We start from the raw sequence: 22,023 nt of genomic DNA, 5'->3' as shown, positions 1-22,023 counted from the left end.
CACCCTGATATGGGCTTTCTGTTGCCCGTCAGAACCGACATTTTAATCTAATAAGGACAATTCCTCTCTCTGCATTTACAGTTATAATCTTCATTTTTCAGTGGCAAAGATTTGGAAATGGAATGAGAGCGGTGTCCTATTTTGATAAGGCTGGAGCAATGGATGTCTAATCATCTGCTAATGTGTATGATGTAAAATATGATGATGTGGTAGACCGGAGATGTATAAAATGCCTTTTAAACTGTCTCCTGGTTATTTAATACATAAAAGTTATGAAGTGTTTTTTAAAGAGTTTGTCCCGAGTGATCTCTTTTCAGGAACTGGAAAAGAACTGGAGACATAGAGCATCAAGGTTCATACACAGAGCCTCTTTAACACAAGGAAGAATCAAAGACACGTAAAGAAACGCAAAATATAGGGATAATCCTTTTATTGGGGTTCAGTCTGTCCCAAACCTTTGCCATTTTATCTAATCTATGCATCATAAATGCTGAAATAATGTGCTTTTTTACTTTAAGTATGTGTGTATAAATGTTCAAATCTAAATATTGGTCCTAGTTGTAGAACTTACTTTTTCCTCTCTTACTCAGTTTATATGGACTCAGGGGAGTGGCGGCCTAGTGGTTAGCTTGGAATCCAGAGGTTCTGAGTTCAATCCTCACTCCCACAGATGGCCACTCTTGTTCCTTGAGCAAGACTCTTAACTCCACGCACCGGACACAGCACAATAGCAACCCACTGTTCCCCAAGGGGATGGGTTAAATGCAGAAAGTTAATTCCATTGCTCTGTACTTGTGACAGTGTAATGACTAGAAAAAGCTGTAAAATGTTCTTCGTTATGTATGATCTTGTGATACTTGAATTTATCTGGTATCGTTATATTTCTGTAATATACCGCCGGTTTTCAAGCACTTGCCTTGAATTTACATTGTTTTTATGTACAATCAAGAATTACAAGAATGTCAGACAGGAAAGGACTAGTAATTGGTTTTCTAAAGGGATGTTAATTTTTGTATTGTTCCTGAAAAGATTTCTGCCTTTCCTTCCTTGTCCTTGTTTCCTAGCAGACACGGGGTGGTGAGATAGTTTTCTTTGCTAATATGCATCTTAGAAATTTAGAAAGGTTCCTTCTCTTACCATAAAAGACGTCATTGCTTTCCCTTTTGACAGTTGATGTATAATCAAGAAAACTACACTTTGAAAAATTATTTTATGTTAATTTGTTTGATTTGTATATTTACTTATTCATAAATATAGTGACGGATTTTAACTATTTTTTTGGATCTATAGTTTTTCTTTTATGTCTTAAGCTTTATTTTCTCTTTTTTTTTTTTTACTTACGTTTCTGGTGTTACAGGGTCAGTTTATTTTGGGTGAAAAAAAAGACCACAAAAAATATAATAAAAAGAAAGAAATTTGAAAACAGAAACTTTCTAAAGTTAATCTCTTTATTGAAAGAAGTCAACCAGCATCACTATATATATATAAATATATATATATATATATATATGTCAACCGATTACATTTTTTTAATCGCAATTAATCGCATCAATGCCTAAGTTAACTCGCGATTAATCGCATTTTAATCACACATTTTTTTTCTGATTGAAAATCATTTAAATACTCGCGATGACATACAAAAAAATACATACAGGCTAGGTTTGTGCCAATGTTCTTTTTTTTAAATGGAAACAGGTCACAGACACTGATTTATGCCATAGAAACATATGGCAAGAAGATGGGGAGGCATGTAGCAAAAAATAACAAATATGTAGCCAAAAAAAGGCCCTGAAAACAGGCTGATGTAAAAGACAGTCTTTACAGTCAATACAGTCTTTTGAACAAAGTCAAGCATTTTACCCTACTGCTATAAAATGTAGTAGAGTTAACATTAGATATTAATTAACCAAGATAATAATGAAAAATTTTCAATCAATACATCAAAATCAATAGACCGACATCACCAGATGGAGGTAGTCTATGCTCTAGAAAGTTACTTTTCAGCCTCTTAACAAAAATGAGAACGCACACACACACACACACACACGATACTGACCTGTGGCGTACACAGACAGCAAGAGTGCCGTAGCAGATTCCATTTCACCTCAGTAATCTGTTTTCTCAGCGTATTTCAGGTTGCTACTAGGCACCAGACACTCAACTTGTTTGTTGGTGGTGGGGCTTAAAGAAAAGGCGCTAGCGCCAACCAGTGTATGAGCGTCTTTTTCCCTTGAGGAGCTCCGCTCTCGAAGCCCATGGAAAATGCATAGACTGGTTGAAAATAGCCCCGCCTTCCCGCAGGCTGCAGCGGGATGTACTTGGAAAATTGTACCATAAAACCACATAGCGTTAATCTCACGTTAAAAAAATTATCGCCGTTAAAATGGCCTAGCGTTAACGCGATAATAACGCAATAATTTTGACAGCACTAATATATATATAATTACCCATCTATATCAATACCCATTTAATACTCTGGGAAATAACCCTGTGTAAAAATCCTGATACATAAGAGACTTCAGCTCTTATATGTATATATGTATACTGTATGTACTGTATGTGGACGCACTGTATATACCCCCTTGCACCTTTTCCTCCTTTTGGCATCTTCTCTTCTTTTTGACAATTGAGCTAATGTAAGGAGTAAATTACTCCACTGTGAGATCAATACAGTCAATCAATCAATCAATTCTGAACCCACTGGGCTTAGCTCTTTGAAAGTATATCAACAACATTCAAGTCAAACTTAAAAGCCTTCCATCCATTTTGCTTTCCCCATTAAAAAGGAAAATGCTCCTGCCGCTTGGTACGAGTAGTAAATGGAGAGGTGGACATTGGACAGTTTGCCATTCGACCACATAAAGGATATGAACACAATGGCCATTACCAAGGGGGCAATATAATGTGACTTACTATCTAGAACATTGATATGAAGAACCGTTAGTATACATGTCTATTTATGAAAATAAATAAGGCTGCACTCTCTTTTAGTGACATCTTGCTTCTTACCTCAGCCTGATTGCTTAACTTATTTACTGTTATCATTCCTCCTGCTTTATCTCTTTTTCCCCTAAAGATGCGTGATTGCAGATGGCTGGGTGTTATAAAGGAAACTGGTGTCAAACCAGTTCCAGGATTTACTATGAACTATTTTGCTCAATAATTCTGTCTCCTTTCCTGGAAGCTTTTTTTAGATTTCAACAGAAACTATATGTTTATGAATCACAGTATTTGTTTCCTGCAAATGATGTAAAACAATTGACACCAAATTAACATAACCCATGAAGGCATACACCCAAAAGACAAAATGTTTTCGAAATTTTTCTGAATAGCTTCTATACACCTGAATGATGTAAGGGTGACCAAACCGGGTGTGCCACAGAGATTGTATGTTTCTCTGAAATATGAGGATGTAGATAATAAGAATACATTTGTTGATGTTGTCACAGTGGTAGGAGTTTCCCATGATGCTGTAGAGGATATAAATGCTGAGAGAAAAGAATTAAGCAGCATCCAGACTCACTGAGAGCAGAAGAAGACTGAGCAGACAAGAGGTACTGTATGGAAATAAACCTTATGCTTTAGTTAGTTTAGACTTTGAATGATAACACTTTATACTTCAGCAAAAAAAGGCTGCACCCTTTATTTAGAAATCAGCTGTAATTTCTATATATTTGTTGTAGTAATACTGAAACACTGTTTATGTAGTTCTTTTCCCCTTATGCCTTCAAGTAAAGAACTTGCTTCAAGCACGTAATGAGTTGTAATTTCTGCAGACTCAGCACAACTGGGTGGAGTAGTGCTTATTTTTAAGTGAATGTTCCAGATTTGATTTAAAGACTGGGGAAACAAACAAGTTTAATTTGAAAGCAGATCCTGGATGACATTCACTGAATATAAACCTTTCTTAACTTTCAAATTCCACCTTCAGTCTGTTTCTTACCAACCTTGGAAGGAGACACTGAGAGGCATCAGTTGTGAAACAGAAACATGAACACACCTGCAGCTAAACTACAGGAGAGCTACAAACAGGAGGGCTTCCTCTCAGCGCTGCCTGTGCTGAACGAGACAGAACTGAGGGAGGCCAGGGAGGCTTTCGCTAAGCTGGAGGAGGAATTTGGTATGTAGGATGCAAAGGGATGGGAAATTCAAGAAAATAGTCAGAAATTGAGTAATATAGACAGAAGTTAAAGACAATCTGGTGCATAGAATGCTAAAGAAGATAGAATAATTGAAATCAACTTGGTCAGAGATTCTGCAAGATGCATAGATATCAAATAAAATTTTATTTGACCAATTTATAATTTTTGAAAAGTTAATTTGTCAAAGGCACAAATTTGTCAAAGGAGCATCAATGCATATATTTTCAATAAAAAACATCTGTAAGAGGATATGAGCATGAATTCCACAGGTAATCTGTATTAAATACTTCCGTATTCCAGATAATTCATAGATTAGGTTTATGTGTAATAAAGTGAGAGGACACAGGATATGTGACATTTATTTAAAGTTCAACAGAAAAGTCTTTTCTGGCAACAATGACTTTAATACATATTTAGCATGAAGATTTGCATTTCCAACATGTAATCCATTCCTCTGCACAAACTATCTTTAGGGTTCTGTGGGCCTTTTCTGAACTTTTCTTTGCAATGATCTTAGGTTCATTGTGTAGATTTTCTGTTGGATTTAAGTCAGAGGGTGACTTAGTATTCTAGCATCATTGTATTTTTCTTTATTGTACATGAATTATTTATTAAATGATCTGTTTCAATTTATTTAAATGTGTGGAATTCAAGGGCTGATACCAACTTTTGGTGTGAATCTTATGTTACTGTAATGTTATGATCAGGAATATTTTAGCTTGTTAATTTGTTAGATACTGTTTTTTTTTTGCAGCTGAATCTTTTTTCCTATTAAAGGAATATTTGTGTGTATCCATCCAACAGGCACAGAGTACACTCAGTACAGCCTCCACAATGTTCATCTTCAGTACCCCTGGGTGAGGAACCTGACCAAACACCCCCGTATCCTGCAGGTGATCCAAGCCATCCTTGGCCCTGATGTCATTCTGCTGGACTCCAGATTTATCTGTAAATACCCGACAGTGAAACCAGGTGATGTCCAGGAGACTGAAGATGACCAAGGCAAACCTGATGATGATGGGCTCCCATATGTGGCCTGGCACCAGGATATGAAGTAAATAATATGTCAAAGATGATATGAAATGCTTATTTTGTACAGCATGATAAAGATCATGGTGTTTACAGGTACTGGGGTATTGCTGGTGGACCTGTTCTCTCTGTATGGCTTGCTCTTGATGATTCACAAAAAGAAAATGGAGCACTTCAGGTCATCCCAGGTACTAAAGCTAAATTTGTAATCTTACTAAATCTTTTAAGTAATTAATGGGATTTCAGATGAAAGGCCCCTCGTATTTGACATCTGTCCCTTATAGGAAGCCACTGCTCTGGCATGTTGCCCCATCGCCAGGCAACCCGTCCAGGAAACCTGCTGTCAGTAAACCAGGAGATCCCAGAGGAGCTGGTGCAGGTGGATGAAGCTGTGCTTTGTCCTCTGAAAGCTGGACAGATGTCGGTGGGTTCATTAATGTAGTAAAACTTTGCGGTTAAAAATACACTAAGAATACTTTTCTAACTCCCAAAAATGACTTTTTCTGCTAGATTCATGATGGCCTTCTTGTCCATGCAAGTGATGCTAACAACTCGCAGAGGAGGCGCTGTGGCTTTGTGATTCGTTATATTCCCACCTGTGCCTACCCGACGGAGGTTAGACTATCATACATTCTAATTATCTTATCTGGTGGTTTTTAAGTTTTTGTCTTTCATCATCTATTATAATTTCTTTTTCTTTTCAGGATCCTGATCGACCCAGGAAATTCCACGCAACAGAATTGGCTTGTGGGGTGGACCAGTTCCATCACTTTTCAAACAAAAGCTCATGAATGATTAATGTAGACCTCAAAAAATCTAAAAGGCCAGATAACTAATCTAATCCTGTTTTTAATGTTATTTCGGAATCATATTTATTTAAGATGAATTTCGACTGTGAACTGTGTTGTGTAAAATTATTCATACACTACACACAAACACGTTTTTTCATTAGATACGAAATCCTTATGTTTTTCTTTTTCTTGATGTGCACAAACTTAAAATAAATGTCCTCGTAACACAACAAGAATTGTCTGTTTGATCATTTTTAATTGGCCTTTATTATGCAAAGTCATCTGTTGGGCTTTATTTATTTGTACTGTATCTATCTATACCAGGGGTCTGCAACCTTTCATATCTAAAGAGCCATTTAGCCTCGAACCGTTGAGTTGAGCTGTTTAGGGCCTCAAAATATAACCTGTGTGAAAAAAAATTTAATATCTCATATGGGAAATTAGTTGCCAACAAATTATGTATTTTTAGCTTTTAAAATAATATTGAACACATAAATTCCAAGCTAATTCAAAGAAAAATGCTTCTAAAAACATACTTCTGGTTCTTTTAATGTCATTCTTTTCCATCTTGTGTTTAAGACTAGTACATTATTTAGCTCTTTATTTACATTTTAGCCACTATTAAGAGCCGCTGTAGGGGGTCCAAAGAGCCGTATGTGGCTCTGGAGCCACAGGTTGCAGACCCCTGATCTATACCTTCAACAAAGCCATACACAAAGAGAGTATTTTGCTTGATTCATGCATGTCTAGTAATCCTCATTCATTTTGCTATCTAAGTAGCAGCCCCACCTTGTCCTGGAAAAACTATCCACCCACCCACCCCCAAGAGGAATGTCCCTTTGGCACAACTTAACACATTTTAATAAGAAAAACAAAAAACTGTATTCAAAATCAGCCTGTTTTCACCATAAAATTTCAGCTGGTGTTCATATGCAAGCAGGCTTGATGACATTGATTTCCGGCCTGGAATGTTTCTGCATGGAGTGTGCATGTTCCCCCTGTGCATGCGTTGTTTCTCGTCGGGTACTCCGGCTTCCTCCCATGGTTCAAAAACATGACTTTTAGGCTAATTTATTTCTCTAAAGGATGTGAGTGTGTGCGTGAACGGTTGTTTGTCCTGTTTGTCTCTGTGTTGCCCTGCGATAGAAAGGCAACCTATCCAGGGTGTACCCCACCTCTCGCCCTTAGACAATTGGAGATAGGCACCAGCTCCCCTCGCAACCCAAGCTGGGATAAAGTGTGACGGAAAATGGATGGATGGATGACCAGAAAATTTAGCTCAGCCAAAATAGGCAAAAATGGCAAAATTGTGGGGGGTTTCACAAGAAAATAAAAATAAATATAAAAAACATGCATGATGATACAAAAATGCAAGTTCAGTGCATATAGGGTGCCACTGCAGATGGACATCAACTCTGACAACTTTAAGCTTGACAAAAATCATCTGTAAAAAGGATGTAGAAGAGCCGTATTAAAGGCTCCAAGTTATCTTAGGTGATAGGTCAGGATAATTATTTTCTTCTATCTTTTAAAGATGTTCATCCTACCAGATAAGGTTCTTTCTCTTCTCTTCTGAAGAAGCTCAGATTACAGTCCTACAACTGTGAATAAAGACAACAAAGGTTACAGTCTAACCCCTCCTCGAATCACCGTCTTAAGTTATCTTAAGGTGGTGGAAGGGTTTAAGTGTCCAGATGATCGCAGAGGCTATACTGTCTGGGGCTTCCAGGGTCTCCCTAGGAAACAGGTTCTGGGTGACGGGTCAGACAAAGCCCCCATGAAGACAAAGAAATCAAGGCATGTGACATTGCCAAGTACGGCGGAGCCAGAACCAAACCCTGGAGCAAGGCCTGGGGTTGGGTTTCGTTGGCGACCGCCTGGTGGTCAGGGTTTTGGACGTGTGTGCAGAAACTCTGGCACAGTGACACCTGGAGGGATGTGATTGGAAGAAACTGCCCCCAAGTGTTAACTGGAGCAGTGTTTCATTGCTGGATTTATGTGCAATTCAAAGATTGTGCATTCTGGACACCATGTTATAGCATAAAGATGTCCATTGGTGCACTTGGCACCAGAAAATTGTAACAGCCGTAAATGTGTAGTGTCTCTTTAAGATACTATGGTATTGCTACGTGCCACTGCTTCTCTGTAGAGAGTGTGGGAGACGTGATGCAGAGATACATGTACTCAGACTGACATGTTAATTACCTTTTTTCTTTGTAATATTTGGCCGTTCAACCGGGCTTCATAAGATACTTTTTGGCAGATATGCAGGATCTTGATGCAAACACTGAAGAATGCTCGTTTAAGAAGAACAGTCTGTTCGGTTGCATCTTTCAGTTAAGTTGGCTGCCCAAGTGAACACCAAGGTATTTAGGGAGGAGTGTTGGCCTATCGGTTAGAGCAATGCACTTTTGCTCTGAGAGGGTTGCAAGTTTCGATACCCACAGCCTGAACTCTGGGTCTGTGAGCAAGACCATTAACCCCCACATTGCTTCTCGGGCACCACACAATGGCAGCCTGCTGCTCCCCAAAGAGATGGGTTGAATACAGAGAGTGAATTTTGTTGCTTTGTGCTTGACAACGTAATGACAATAAAGTTGATTATTTTCTTTCTTCTTATACCCCCATGATGTTAATGGGGTTCAGCTTGTTCCCGTTTTTTCTGAAACCTGATTCACCCAATGGCTGCAGAGTCATCTGAGCATTTCTGCAGATGACATAACTCTGTCTTTTACTGGAAGTCAGAGGCTAATAGAGTAAAAAGGAATGTCGAGAGTTCTGATTTAGCTGAGAACAAACACATAGAAACAGAAAGGTCCATGGTAGAAGTGAAAAATTAAACATTTTAGGTCTGAGAGAGAAGCTTTGTGTCAAAAGAGGGAAAGATGTCTATGTGACTGTGTACATGAGACTGTGTGCATGAGAGAAGGATACTTAGGTTTTTACTGAACTGAACCTATTGAAGAATGTGTTCAGTTCATTAGCTCTGTCCAGATCATTAGTATGATATTCCTCCTGCTTAAAGCCTGTGATCTTTTTTATCCTTCATCAGACATCTCTGATATTGTTCTAGTGAAGCTTGCTTTGCAGCTTCTTCATATATGTCTCCTTGCTTTTTCTTATTTTGACCTTAAATTGTTTCTTTATACTGCTTAATAATTATGTGTATCACTTCCTGAAAGATCTTTGTTTCTTTTCTTCAGATCACTGTTGATCCATGGTTTATTATTGGGGAAGCATTTCACTGTTCTGGTAAGGACGGTGCAATCCACACAGAGGTTTATATAGTCAGTCACACTGTCGTTGCATTGATGTCCTCCCCATGCAGCTGACACAGTGCATTCCTCTCTGTAGACTAAAAACAATCTTTCAGGGTTTCTTCAGCTTCCTGTGACCATCTTTTTACAGTTATCATTATTGAATTGAATTGCTTTTATTGTCATTGCACAAAGCACAACAAAGAACGTCTTAGAACACCCAGCTAAGAGACACGGTACAATAACATACAAGGGGGGATGGTGCCTGATAATGCAGTTATTGGAGGCACTGTCCTTGGATTAGAAGATAGATAATTGCACAGATGGGGGGAAGATGAGTATTAAAAAATAAATCTCACCCCATGCCTTTGAAAAGACACAATTTAAAGTTGCCATAAAAAACACTGTATAGAGCATATGAGAGCACATGGAAGCCAGTGAATGCAGTGAGTTTAAGGGCACATGTTTCTGTAACTCTGGAGGATATTGTTGTTGTGTGTTCACGTATGAGATCCATGAGCCTTGCCCAGAATCCCCCTCAGAGCCAAAGCTACTGATAGGATTTAGTGCTTTTGTTTGGTCGACCTTGGACAATGATTTTATAAAAGAAAAAAAACACAGTGAATGGCATTTTTTTCCATTCAAGAAAGGTGCTAAATATTAAGGCTAAACTAAAACAGGCAGATATTTAGACTGCTTTAGATGGAAAACTTTAAAATCAATGACAACTTCTTTAAGCTTAAGCTTTTTTTCTGTGTACCCTATTGAGCAAGTAGTACCTTTTTTTGAAACACTGGTTAAAATTTCAATACAACTCTAAAACTTTGCAGTCACTCTAAGACATTAATAAACAAAGTTAGGTCATTAAGCCTTTTACCATTTTTATATACAGAAAAATGTCAACTTATTCGAATGATCCCTTTCATCCATACAATGTAGGGCAAGTAGAGGCCATTGTTTCAGAATGCCTTAAATATTCTAAGTGCCTTTTATTTGTGTGTATTTGTGTGTAAAAAAGATCAGCTAAGCGGTAAAGCCGGGGGCCAGAACGGGCGACATCAAATCCTACCTGAAACTACTGGCTAAGCATAAGGTTAAATACAGTAAGATTGTTATTCACGCTGGTGGTAATGACACCCGGTTACGCCGATCGGAGGTCACTAAAATTAGTGTTGCTTCGGTGTGTAAGTTTGCCAAAAAAATGTCGGACTCCGTAATTTTTTCTGGTCCCCTCCCTGATCTGACCAGTGATGACATGTTTAGCCGCATGTCGTCATTCAACCGCTGGTTGTCTAGGTGGTGCCCTGAAAACAACGTGGGCTACATTAATAATTGGCAATCCTTTTGGGGAAAGCCTGGTCTGATTCGGAGAGACGGCATCCATCCCACTTTGGATGGTGCAGCTCTTCTTTCTAGGAATCTGGCCACATTTATTAGTCCTCCAAAACCCTGACCACCCAGGGTGCAGACCAGGAAGCAGAGTTGTAGTTTAACACACATCTCTGCAGCTTCTCTACTGTTACCCACTCTTTACTCCATCCAGACAGTGTCTTGCCCACGACCAAAATCTAATAAATTAGCAAAGATTCCCAAAGGAGTAAATCATGATAATCTAATTAAAATCAAAATAACTCCAATTGGGGAAAAAGTTAAAACAATTAAATGCGGTCTGTTTAACATAAGATCGCTTTCCTCTAAAAGTCTACTAGTTAAGGACTTGATTTGTGATAATCACATTGACTTGTTTTGCCTTACAGAAACCTGGCTGCAGCAAGAGGATTATGTGAGCATAAATGAGGCAACTCCTTCAAGCTATTTAAATTTTCACATCCCCAGAAGTTCTGGGCGAGGAGGAGGAGTAGCAACAATCTTCCAGTCTGACTTACTGATTACTCCCAAAACAATTAATACCTACAACTCTTTTGAACATTTAACCCTTAATTTCCCTGATCCGAATTTCAAGGCAAGAAAACCTCTTCTTTTTGTAACTTTGTATCGTCCACCAGGTCCTTACTCTGAATTTTTAGATGAGTTTTCAGAGTTCCTTTCTGATTTGGTATTAAATACTGACAGGGTCATCATAGTGGGAGATTTTAACATCCATGCTGACATTGAAGGCGATAGCTTAAGAGCAGCCTTTAATGCTATCTTAGACACTATTGGCTTTGTTCAAAATGTGAATAGTCCCACGCATTCTCATCTTCATACTTTGGATCTTGTGCTGACATACGGCATAGAATGTGAAGAAATAACAGTATTTCCTCACAACCCTGTCCTCTCTGACCACTTTCTAATAACCTTCAGGATTACTTTAACAGAGTTCTCCTTCCCCAAAAGAAGGTTCAATTTTAGTAGATCTTTATCAGATAGTGCAGTTATAAATTTTAAAGAATCTGCTTCACTTTCTCTCTGCTCTGTGTCACTGAGCAGTGCTGCAGAGTGCAAAAGCTTAGCTTATTCCCCTTCACAGGTTGATGATTTTGTTGATGGGGTTGCTAGTTCTCTGCGTATTGCCTTAGACAACGCAGCTCCTTTGAAAATGAAAACTGTTAAAAATAGAAAGCTTGCTCCTTGGTTTAATGCAGAGCTGCGTACTTTGAAGCAAAATGCTAGGAAACTGGAGAGAAAATATCGCTCCACAGGCCTGCGAGAGTCCTTCCTAGTCTGGAAAAATGGTTTACTGCTGTATAAGAGGACCCTTTGTAAAGCAAGAGCAGCATACTTCTCCTCATTAATAGAGGAGAATAAGAATAATCCTAGATTTCTTTTTAATACAGTTGCCAAACTCACCCAGAGCCATAGCTCTGTTGAACCGTCCATTCCACCTGCTCTTAGCAGCAATGATTTTATGGGATTCTTTATAAATAAGATTGATCTTATTAAAAATAAGATCATAAGCACTCCTCTATCCGCGATTGTACCTGAGGTAGTCATGGAATCTGAACCGGGTTTAGACTGCTTTGATCCAGTTGAACTCTCTGAATTAGCAAAATTATTGTCTTCATCTAAGCCTTCAACTTGTATGTTAGATCCAGTTCCAACCAGGTTATTTAAGGAGGTATTCCCTTTGATCTCCTCCTCCATTTTAGATGTGATTAATCTATCTCTGTTACAGGGATATGTACCTAAAGCTTTTAAGATTGCTGTAATTAAACCTCTGCTTAAGAAACCGTCTCTTGACCCAGATGACTTGGTCAATTATAGACCTATATCCAATCTTCCTTTCTTATCCAAAATTCTTGAGAAAGTAGTTGCCAAACAAGTTTGCGATCACTTCCACCATAATGAACTTTTTGAAGAGTTTCAGTCTGGCTTTAGAGCTCATCATAGCACTGAAACAGCTCTGGTGAAAGTCACTAATGATATTCTCATGGCCTCAGATAATGGACTTGTATCTGTGCTCGTCCTGTTGGATCTTAGTGCTGCATTTGATACAGTTGACCATAATATTCTTTTAGAAAGACTTGAATATTTTGTTGGAATTAAAGGAACAGCACTAGACTGGTTTAAATCTTATCTATCTGATCGAATTCAGTTTGTTCATGTTAATGATAGATCTTCAACACGCTCAAAGGTTACCTGTGGAGTACCACAGGGATCAGTGCTAGGACCAATTCTCTTTACTTTATACATGCTCCCAATTGGTAGAATTATTAGACAGCATGGGATTAATTTCCACTGTTATGCTGATGATACCCAGCTATATCTGTCTATAAATCCAGATGAAGCTAACCCATTACATAGATTACAGGCATGTCTTGAAGACATAAAAACCTGGATGACTCTTAACTTTCTGCTTCTGAATGCAGACAAAACAGAAGTTATAGTCTTTGGACCAGAGTCTCTGAAAAAGAAACTGATTAGCCAGTCACTTCATTTGGATGGGATTAAACTGATTTCAGATAATAAAGTAAAAAATCTTGGTGTTATTTTTGATCAGGACCTGTCATTTAAATCCCATATCAAAGAGGTTTCTAGAATTTCCTTCTTTCATCTGAGGAACATTGCAAAAATTAGAAATATCCTGTCCAGGGGTGATGCTGAGAAACTAGTCCATGCATTTGTTACTTCAAGGCTGGACTATTGTAATTCTTTACTATCAGGAAGTCCACAAACTGTAGTTAAAAGCCTTCAGCTGATCCAAAATGCTGCAGCCAGAGTTCTAATGAAAATGAAAAAGAGAGATCATATCTCTCCTATCCTGGCTTCTCTTCATTGGCTTCCTGTTAAATCAAGAATAGAATTTAAAATCCTCCTTCTCACATATAAAGCCTTAAATGGCCAAGCTCCATCTTATATCAGAGATCTGATTGTTCCTTATGTTCCTAACAGAGCACTTCGCTCTCAATCTGCAGGTTTACTAGTGGTTCCTAGAATTTCTAAAAGTAGAATGGGAGGCAGGTCTTTTAGTTATCAGGCTCCTCTCCTTTGGAACCAACTACCAGTTTTAGTCCGTGAGGCAGACACCCTGTCTACTTTTAAGGCTAGGCTTAAAACTTTCATTTTTGATAAAGCTTATAGTTAGGGTGGCTCAGGTTATCCTGAGCTATCTCTATAGTTATGCTGCTATAGGCTTAGACTTTTGGAGGACATAGGGACCCCCATTTCATCATTCTGCTTCATTCTTTCTCTGTTCTCCTATTCTGCAGAATCTGTTAGTTCAATCTCTAACCTTCTGCTCTCTCTGCTTTTCCTCAGAGTAGCTTTGCCTCGTCTGTTCCTGTTTGGCTGTGACGTCATCCTGGAAAAAAACATCAGCTGTGCTGCTTCTATCAACACCCTTGTTAATAGATGTTGGAGATCGGCCTGTTTTCCAGTGTGGTCCTGTTTCTCTGACCGTGACTGAGTGGATGTGCTCTCTTCGTCCTCTGGCATGGGAGCTGCCTTGGAGCTCGTCTGCCTGGCTGTGTGTTTCCTGGACGGGGCCGCCTTTTACAGCTGCTTTTTGTATCTCTGCTTCTGTCTCCTTGAACCCCAGTCGGCCTCGGCAGATGGCCGCTCACACTGAGCCTGGTTCTGCTGGAGGTTTCTTCCTGTTAAAAGGGAGTTTTTCCTCTCCACTGTCGCTACAAGCATGCTTAGTGTGGGGGATTGTATTTGAGTCAATGAGTCAATGCAATCAACTGGTTTTCCTTAGATAGAAAACTTTGTATCAATTTGACTGTATGATCTGGTTGAACTGTAAAGTGCCTTGAGATGACATGTGTTGTGAATTTGGCGCTATATAAATAAACTGAATTGAATTGAATTAATCTCCAGAAAAACTTTTATTGAAAATATCACCAATGCTTTGATATGTTTTTTTAATAACAATCTCTGAAGAATTTTAAAGTATCTCTAATGATTTATCAAAGTGAAATTAAATGATTACAGGCAATTTTTCAACTTTACAACTTTTAACTTTTCAGGCAATTTTTAGCGTTTCTTGAACCATAACACCAATTCCATCAAAGATCTTGTGAAAGGGAGCGTTGCACATGAAGGCACAGGTGGTGACCAGCTTGTTTTTAACATCAACATGAGCTTCATCCACCTCTTTGTTCACATATTTGCAGCCCAGGTCCTTCATAGCTCCAGCTGTCTGAGCATACGGCCACCTGAAGATAAAAACACATAGAAGGGTCACAACAAATCTCTTAAGCTAATATGTTGTTTTTTTGAAGAAGCAGTGTTACACACTCTTCACACTCTTTGTCCTGCCCCACAGTGAGCTCACAGCCAGGCAGCAGCTTTGCAGCCAGGACAGGAGAAATGCAGGACATGCCCAGAGGCTTTCCAGCTTTATGGAAATCCTCGATTAGTTTCTTCAGGAGAGGCTGGATGGTGAAGTTCTTGTTCTTCACAGCCCAATCACAAAGATTCTTAGCTACACCGAACCCCCCTGAAGGAAATACAAAGTATTGTTGAGAAAATTAAATTAGAGAGCATTTTTCTCAGAGCTCTATCTGGGTCTTTAGAAGGTCATCTCACCTGGAATGATGGCAGCATCAAACTCTGAGACATCCAGCTTGGCCAGATCCATCACATCGCCCCTGGCGATACGGGCGCTTTCCTGCAGAATGTTTCTCTTCTCCTCTGTCGGCTTTCCCTCACAATGATTCACAACATGCATTTGGTCCTCATCTGGAGCAAACATTTGGGCCTAAACTCAACCACAATGGTAAATCTTCAAAAAAATACTTTTTGACAGGTAAATACTCTTTTTTTATTCTTTGGTCCTTACTTTAGCTCCAGCACGACTCAGATGAATGAGCACAGCTGAGGCCTCGTGGATTTCTGTACCATCGTAAACTCCACAACCTGCCAGAATAACTGCAACACGCTTCACCATGATTACTGAAAAACACAGACATGGTCACCCAGTCAGAAGACCAGTTAACATCTGAGAGGTCATAAATTATCACCAGTTATACCTAAATTTCTAATGTTTTCCCAACTGCACAGAACGATTGAACCTAGAGATGGCAACCTGTTGCATGGTAATATAGATATATACAAACCTAAGTAATAAACAAGAGTTAAGAGTCCTGCTGCTGATACCAGGTGCTAAAGCTAACTGGCTGCAGCAAGACTATTTATATTTATATTTTTTTATATAAAATTTGGAATTTTTGTGCAAATGATATTTACTTATATTTATTCTACAATTACAGTATGTTAATGTCAAACTTTTAAATCAAATATGCTTCTAGGAGACCAATAATGTGATAATTTTTCCCTTGTGCTGTAGATAAAGGCCAGACACACAGTGTACGATGTTTTCAATCTTTCTTCTAAGCTACAGCTCAAACTGTACTATGAAACCGGATGGTTTAGAAGTTCACAGCTCACAATGTATGTTCTTATACTGTACAGTCCGATGCTCTGATGCGATCTACCTGCTCACACTGCAGGTCCAAAAGCCACATGTCGGACTCAGCGCCGAGAGATGGCGCAGGTTTTACTCGTCAATCTGGAAAAAGGATAACTCCCTTGTTTGCACACGCACAGTGCTCGAGGTTCTGGTAAACTGCCTCCTAGACGCTCGTAACTCTGCTTCAACAGCAGGATTTGCCTACGAACACCTTATGATGGCCGAATGAATTTAAAAAATGTTTGATTTTCTCCCAACCTTATGATTACTGATCAGGAGGTGGTCATTAGAGGCTAATCGCCCCTTATTACCACCTGTATACTACACAATGCAGGACGCACAATTAGGCTAAAATTTGGCCTGATCCAAAAAATTCTCCAACAACTGGAGAATCCGGCCAAAAAGCGCAAAAAATATGTATGCCCGGCTTAAGTTGACATTATATTGATTCAGCAATGAGGACTCAACAAGACATTTTAGACAAAGTTTGGCTCCAAAAACTTGAGAATAGCCTCAGAATCAAGGTTTAGAGAGTCACATCTTATAAATAAATTGTTGTATGGAGAAAGGAAGAGAGACTACAGATATTTAAGAAGCCTGATTTGCAGAGATGGCAAAAGTACTCACTTTCTGTACTTGAGTAATAGTACAGGTACTTGTGTTAAAAAATACTCTGGTAAAAGTGGAAGTACTGATTAAACTTCTTTACTCAAGTAAAAGTAACAAAGTTCAGGCTTGTAAATTTACGTAAAGTATAAAAGTAAAAGTAGAAACCACTTTTTTCATGCCGTTGCCTACATTTTAAATGGATGTCTGCCAATAGGACTAGATCTCCGTTGTGTTCATTTTCAATCATCTCGTCGTCCATGCTACTATGCTAACGCCACCGCCACCAAGCTGCAATGATTTGCCGCGAATGAATACCTCCGAATCTGTCGATTCATCTTGTAGTGGTGTGTCAAATGCAACGTAGATTCCCATCCAATTAGATTGAATTTGGTATTGATGACGTGAAAAATAATAACGGTAACTCCATTGAAATGATTCAAAACTAAAGTAACGAGCCAATTTTTTTAAATGTAAGGAGTAGAAAGTACAGATATTTGTGTAAAAATGTAAGGAGTAGAAGTAAAAAGTCGCCATAAAAATAAGCAGTAAAGTAAAGTAAAAATATCAGAAAAATCTACTTGAGTACAGTAACAAAGTATTTGTACTTCGTTACTTCCCATCTCTGCTGATTTGTGAGATGACATGAGTAGTAATTAAAGATCTGGGGATACATTTTAGCAGGAACAAGACCAAATTATGTCCAGTGTAAATAAACCTCAGAAATATTTATGTGTATATTTTAATCATTGCCATATTTGACAATCTGCTCCAGAGGTTGACTACTGATGTGCAGGACTCAAAGCGTTTTCTAGTTTATCAAAAGCTTTTCTGCAATTTTTCCAGGAATTTTTCCAGGAATAGTTTTCCAGGAATAGTTTTGTTTATAGGGAGACTAAAAATCATGTCTTATTAATAAAAACAATTCAAGGGTTGATCACAGTTTCAACATGTTAAATCATAATGTGTTAAATTAGGTTTAATAACGTTCTTTTAATGACAAACTCCTCTTTTCTAAAAATAATGCATTCTTGATAAAAGCCTCATCACTATAATTATTTAAACTTGAACAAAAGAAAATTAATTTAAACACAAATAATAGCTGTGTAGTTATCAGGTAATTGGTTATTTATGTTAAGTCACTGTCACAGATTTAAAGTCAATTGAGATCAAAAGGTAAACCAATCAAGAACAGACACTACATACCTTATTTAGTTGTGTAGTATTGCTGTTGAACACAGCATGCAGAAAAGTTCATCAGGGGAGACTTGATAGCTGATCTTTGAATAGAGGGGCTTTATAGTCCCAAGTGTCCACTCAGTCTCCTCCCACATTAATGTGGTCTAAAAAGATGACAAACAAGACATTTAACTCTCTAGAATTGGCAAAATGGTTAATTTGGGAAATGAAAAGGCAAAATCATTCTTCTTTACGCCTAGATGATGAGATGTTTAATCTGATCCATTTAGTTGCACAACACAGGAAATGACTAAGAGATTAAATTTCGTCACCACAAAATCACACAAACTGCGATTTGAGGGATAAAAGATTTTTTTTCTGTATTTTGAAGTGAAATGTAAAGAAAATGTAATAAAAATGAATATTAATCATTTTTCCTGATATGGCAAAAATACGTTCTCCAAGGCATTCTCAGGAAAACTAAATTAATTGAAACTAGAGAAGTCTTTCCACTGTTTTCTGTGGGCTGTATTAGTTCCTAATAGAGCGTGACTCTGTCTTTTGTACGCCTTCTGTGTGTTTATGTGATTCACAGCAGTATGATACAATTGCTTAGTCTAACCGAATGTATGTGTGTCAGCATCCTGTGCATTTTAGGAAGTAAGTCTTCCGATTTACATCAGGATAGTTGATCTCCATGTTTATGCTGTAAAAATCGTGCTTGAAGTATGTTGATTTCCTTTAAAAAATGAATAGAAACCTACATATATCTTTTTCAGAGTTGACGTCCTATTGCCTTTATTTCAAAATGATTTTCCAATGATTACCTTTACAGTTGACTCTGTTTTTGTTTTGTTTTGTTGATTTTCCCGCTCCCTGTGGTTTCTTACTTTCCAAATATTCATTCATTACTTGCAGTTTTTATCACATACCCGATCAAATTTTTATGTTCACTTTCAGTCACTGCAGAAGAATACAGCAAAGCAGGAAATCCCACAGTCCCTGGTCGGGTTTGACGGCTCTCTTTGGATTCCCTCGCTGTAGGCTGGCTTAACTAGACTAGAAGCCAGACGGGTCTATCAGATGGACTCAGCCACTCTAAAGACATATATAAAAGTATAATCAAAATCTTGATAAACTGATAACATCCAGAAGTTTTGAGTTGTAATACACATTCTGGCACATTAATCCTAATACCATCTAAAACCACGTAGAACACTGCAAGATAATATCCAACAGCAAAATCCAATCAAATTACTATAGAAAAGGCTGGGGACAGAACACAAGCTTTGTTACTGTCTCTGTTGTATCATATCTGTGTTCTGCCATTGACCTCACAGTAGTCATATTCTTTCCCTGTCAAACATGGACAATTCACAGAGCTAAGAGAGGATAACTTAAAGTCCCCAAGGAATTATGATCAAACTTGTGTAACAATGCTAATCAGAATATTGACCTGAAAGAACAGCAGTAACATGTCTTCAAGTTCAATTTTATGTCACAAAATCCTCTGCTGATCCATAGAATCATTCATCAGCAGGTTATACCAACTAAACAATTAAAAATTCAAAATGGTTTTCCAGTTCACTGAGTGCAATATATCACCAAAAAAATAAACTCACTATAACACCAGTTCTCTTTAGGATACTTGAAACTGCCCAATGAGTTTAAGTCAAAAAATGTTATTCTTTTTTTTTTTTTTTTTTTTTTTTAAGGGGCAACACATTTCATTACATGACTAAATCATGGATTTAGTCTAACTGAAATGCTGAGTGAAAAAGATTCTAACCGCGTCCATTAGTGGGTTTATCTTGGCACTGGGCCCTCTCCTGGGAACTCCATGGTTCTTCTAAGAAATAACTGTTTTCATCTCCGTCATGGAATGCTGGACCAACTCTACAACCTCTTCAGGGTGATCGAGGAGTGTGCCCAGCCAGTCCAGATATCCTCTGTGGACCTGGTGAATGCCTTTTACCATGTCCATGTATGTCGTCTCTGGGTGGTCCTCCAGCATTAAGGAATTTGGGACCCTTTACTGGGGGGCATATAGCCAGAATTAAGCAGAAATAGTTCCAGCTGCATGTTGGCTGGGCTGTTCCGTGTCATCAGTCTGTTAATAACCTTCATTTAAAGGATTTCTATGTAAATCTTTAGGCCGGTTTTGAAACACCTTGGGCTCGCCCTGAGAAGCTAGAAGAGGTGTCTGGGGAGAGGCTACTCAACTGAAATCCAGGTCTGGATATGTGGAATATAATAAGTAGGAGTATCAAGGCAAAGCAATTTTTGGAGAGTAGAAATAAACTGGAATACCCAACACAGTGAAAAAATAATCAAATGTAAATGCAGCTGTTTTTCACTGGCAGTACATTTTTGAGTGGTTAAAAGGACTATTGGTTTTTGCAAGAAATGTGCTCAGACAACACCATATTCAATTTGTTTCTTGATTACTTAGACTTTGACCTCAAAAAGAATTAAAGTTTCATTTTCGTGACACATTCTCACCCGATGTATAAGTTACTTATTACCAGGAAGGAGATTGGGAATCACCTCTATGTTCATTGTTGCTGTTTTTGTGTCAGAAAGTTTCCTTGTCTGACCCAGGGCTATGTGAAAAACCGGGAAAAGTAAATCGAAAAATTAGTTGTGCTTTGTAAACCAATCAAAAAATTACAAGCAATGTGTTTTCCCTGTGTTTCTCTTTTTTCAACTGATGTGATTTCTTTTATCTTTTATGATTTCAAGAGGCCAGTTATAATTTTATTCAACATGGAAAAAGTGATCTGTAATATTTGACTTTTCCACCTGTTTAAACCTAAAGGGCAAATACATTTTTTATGAATATCGCTTGTGATATTTTCTGGTCAATGATTTATCAAAGCCCTTTTTGTCAAAGGACGTGCTCTAAAAATGAAAATCTCAATTAATACAATTGGTCTGTGGTTGAGTAAAAAGTGACTTAATCCCTTTGTCACTTTTTTTCCCATGTGGGTTGTGGACTAACATGAATGTTAGCATGTTCCTCTTTTAGTGTTTACTCAGGTTACAGATTCGTTTGAAAATATATTCTAGTCATTTAAAGGAATATTTTGGTGAAAAATGTCTCACTATTTATTGTGTAATGCACGTATATACCTAATTAGCATTGGGAATTCATGTGTAATCATATGAACCAAATTTCCTTCACATTTTGTACGTGAAAATCAGCATGATAAGTTGAAAACATATTTTTTTCCTAACAGAAAATTAAAAGGTCTAAGAATTTTATATGAGTACATCCAAATATTTTTTGAAAATCTTTTGAAGTTAATGCAAACAGATACAAAGGAAAAACCTACATATCAAGTGATGTTAAATGTTTTAACTTAAAAAAAACAAAAAGAATGGGATATTTTATCCTCTCAGCTGACTAGTTAATGTTATATTATTTACAAATTTAAACATGCAGTCAGAGAACAGATCAGTTTGGCTGTCTGAATTGTGCTGACTGTGCTGGAAATCTGAAAGAGTACATATAGAAGAAAAGTACATGTACCTGAAATCTGTGTAAATATGACAGTAATAGTTCAAAAGTTCTTTGGTTTAATCAAAGACTCAATTGAGAAAACGTCCTACTATCCAGACAGATCCAACAAAATAAGCGTTAAAAAATTTGCCACATTTTGCGAAAAGATTAGATTTAACATTAGGTTTGTTAAAATATCAATAGTGTGAGATGTTTTGACCATTTTGATATTTCTATCCTGTTACATTGAAGAACTTTCATTTTCTTAAAGGATTATTACGATCAACACAAGCTGTGTACAATTCTGAACTTAAAGAAAAATACAGCGGGTGAGCAAGTATTAAACACGCCAGCATCTTTCTCAGTAAATATATTTCTAGAGTTGCTTTTGACATGACATTTTCTCTAGATCCATCCATCCATCCATCTTCCTCCGCTTATCCGGGGTCGGGTCGCGGGGGCAGCAGTTTAAGAAGGGAGGCCCAGACTTCCCTCTCCCCAGCCACTTCTTCTAGCCCCTCAGGAGGAACCCCAAGGCATTCCCAGGCCAGCCGAGAAACATAGTCTCTCCAGCGTGTCCTGGGTCTTCCCCGGGGCCTCCCCCCGGTGGGACGTGCCCGAAACACCTCACCAGGGAGGCGTCCAGGAGGCATCCTAACCAGAT

General features: G+C 38.1%; 2 protein-coding genes across 2 annotated transcripts; one reads left to right on the top strand and one right to left on the bottom strand.

Moving 5' to 3' along the window:
• Positions 1-3,962: 3,962 nt before the first annotated feature.
• On the top strand, positions 3,963-6,186 carry zgc:174917 (uncharacterized protein LOC565650 homolog). The gene is made up of 6 exons (XM_038299192.1): positions 3,963-4,120; positions 4,947-5,196; positions 5,268-5,359; positions 5,456-5,595; positions 5,682-5,786; positions 5,876-6,186. Exons 1-6 carry the CDS (start codon positions 3,991-3,993, stop codon positions 5,960-5,962), a joined length of 804 nt encoding a protein of 267 aa, XP_038155120.1. The 5' UTR covers positions 3,963-3,990; the 3' UTR covers positions 5,963-6,186.
• Positions 6,187-14,623: 8,437 nt separating this feature from the next.
• On the bottom strand, positions 14,624-15,361 carry LOC119792526 (glutamine amidotransferase-like class 1 domain-containing protein 3A, mitochondrial). Its single transcript, XM_038299191.1, has 3 exons — positions 15,190-15,361; positions 14,899-15,100; positions 14,624-14,816 (listed from the first exon to the last, which is right to left on the bottom strand). Exons 1-3 carry the CDS (start codon positions 15,353-15,355, stop codon positions 14,624-14,626), a joined length of 561 nt encoding a protein of 186 aa, XP_038155119.1. The 5' UTR covers positions 15,356-15,361.
• Positions 15,362-22,023: the final 6,662 nt, after the last annotated feature.

The sequence above is a fragment of the Cyprinodon tularosa genome, unplaced genomic scaffold, assembly GCF_016077235.1.
Source record: "Cyprinodon tularosa strain WSP-4 unplaced genomic scaffold, ASM1607723v1 ctg42, whole genome shotgun sequence".
NCBI classification, from domain to species: Eukaryota; Metazoa; Chordata; class Actinopteri; order Cyprinodontiformes; family Cyprinodontidae; genus Cyprinodon; species Cyprinodon tularosa.
The sequence above is the reverse complement of the archived record's forward strand: the minus strand, read 5'-3'. Positions and strand labels throughout refer to the sequence as shown.

Excerpts from the sequence above, each read along its gene's own strand:
- zgc:174917 (XM_038299192.1), top strand. The coding sequence starts at position 3,991 with ATGAACACACCTGCAGCTAAACTACAGGAGAGCTACAAACAGGAGGGC. Across the intron at positions 4,121-4,946 it reads TAAGCTGGAGGAGGAATTTG|GCACAGAGTACACTCAGTAC; the intron begins GTATGTAGGATG and ends TCCATCCAACAG. Across the intron at positions 5,197-5,267 it reads GCCTGGCACCAGGATATGAA|GTACTGGGGTATTGCTGGTG; the intron begins GTAAATAATATG and ends TGGTGTTTACAG.
- LOC119792526 (XM_038299191.1), bottom strand. The coding sequence starts at position 15,355 with ATGTTTGCTCCAGATGAGGACCAAATGCATGTTGTGAATCATTGTGAG. Across the intron at positions 15,101-15,189 it reads TGATGCTGCCATCATTCCAG|GGGGGTTCGGTGTAGCTAAG; the intron begins GTGAGATGACCT and ends TATTTCCTTCAG. Across the intron at positions 14,817-14,898 it reads CAGGACAAAGAGTGTGAAGA|GTGGCCGTATGCTCAGACAG; the intron begins GTGTGTAACACT and ends TTTTATCTTCAG.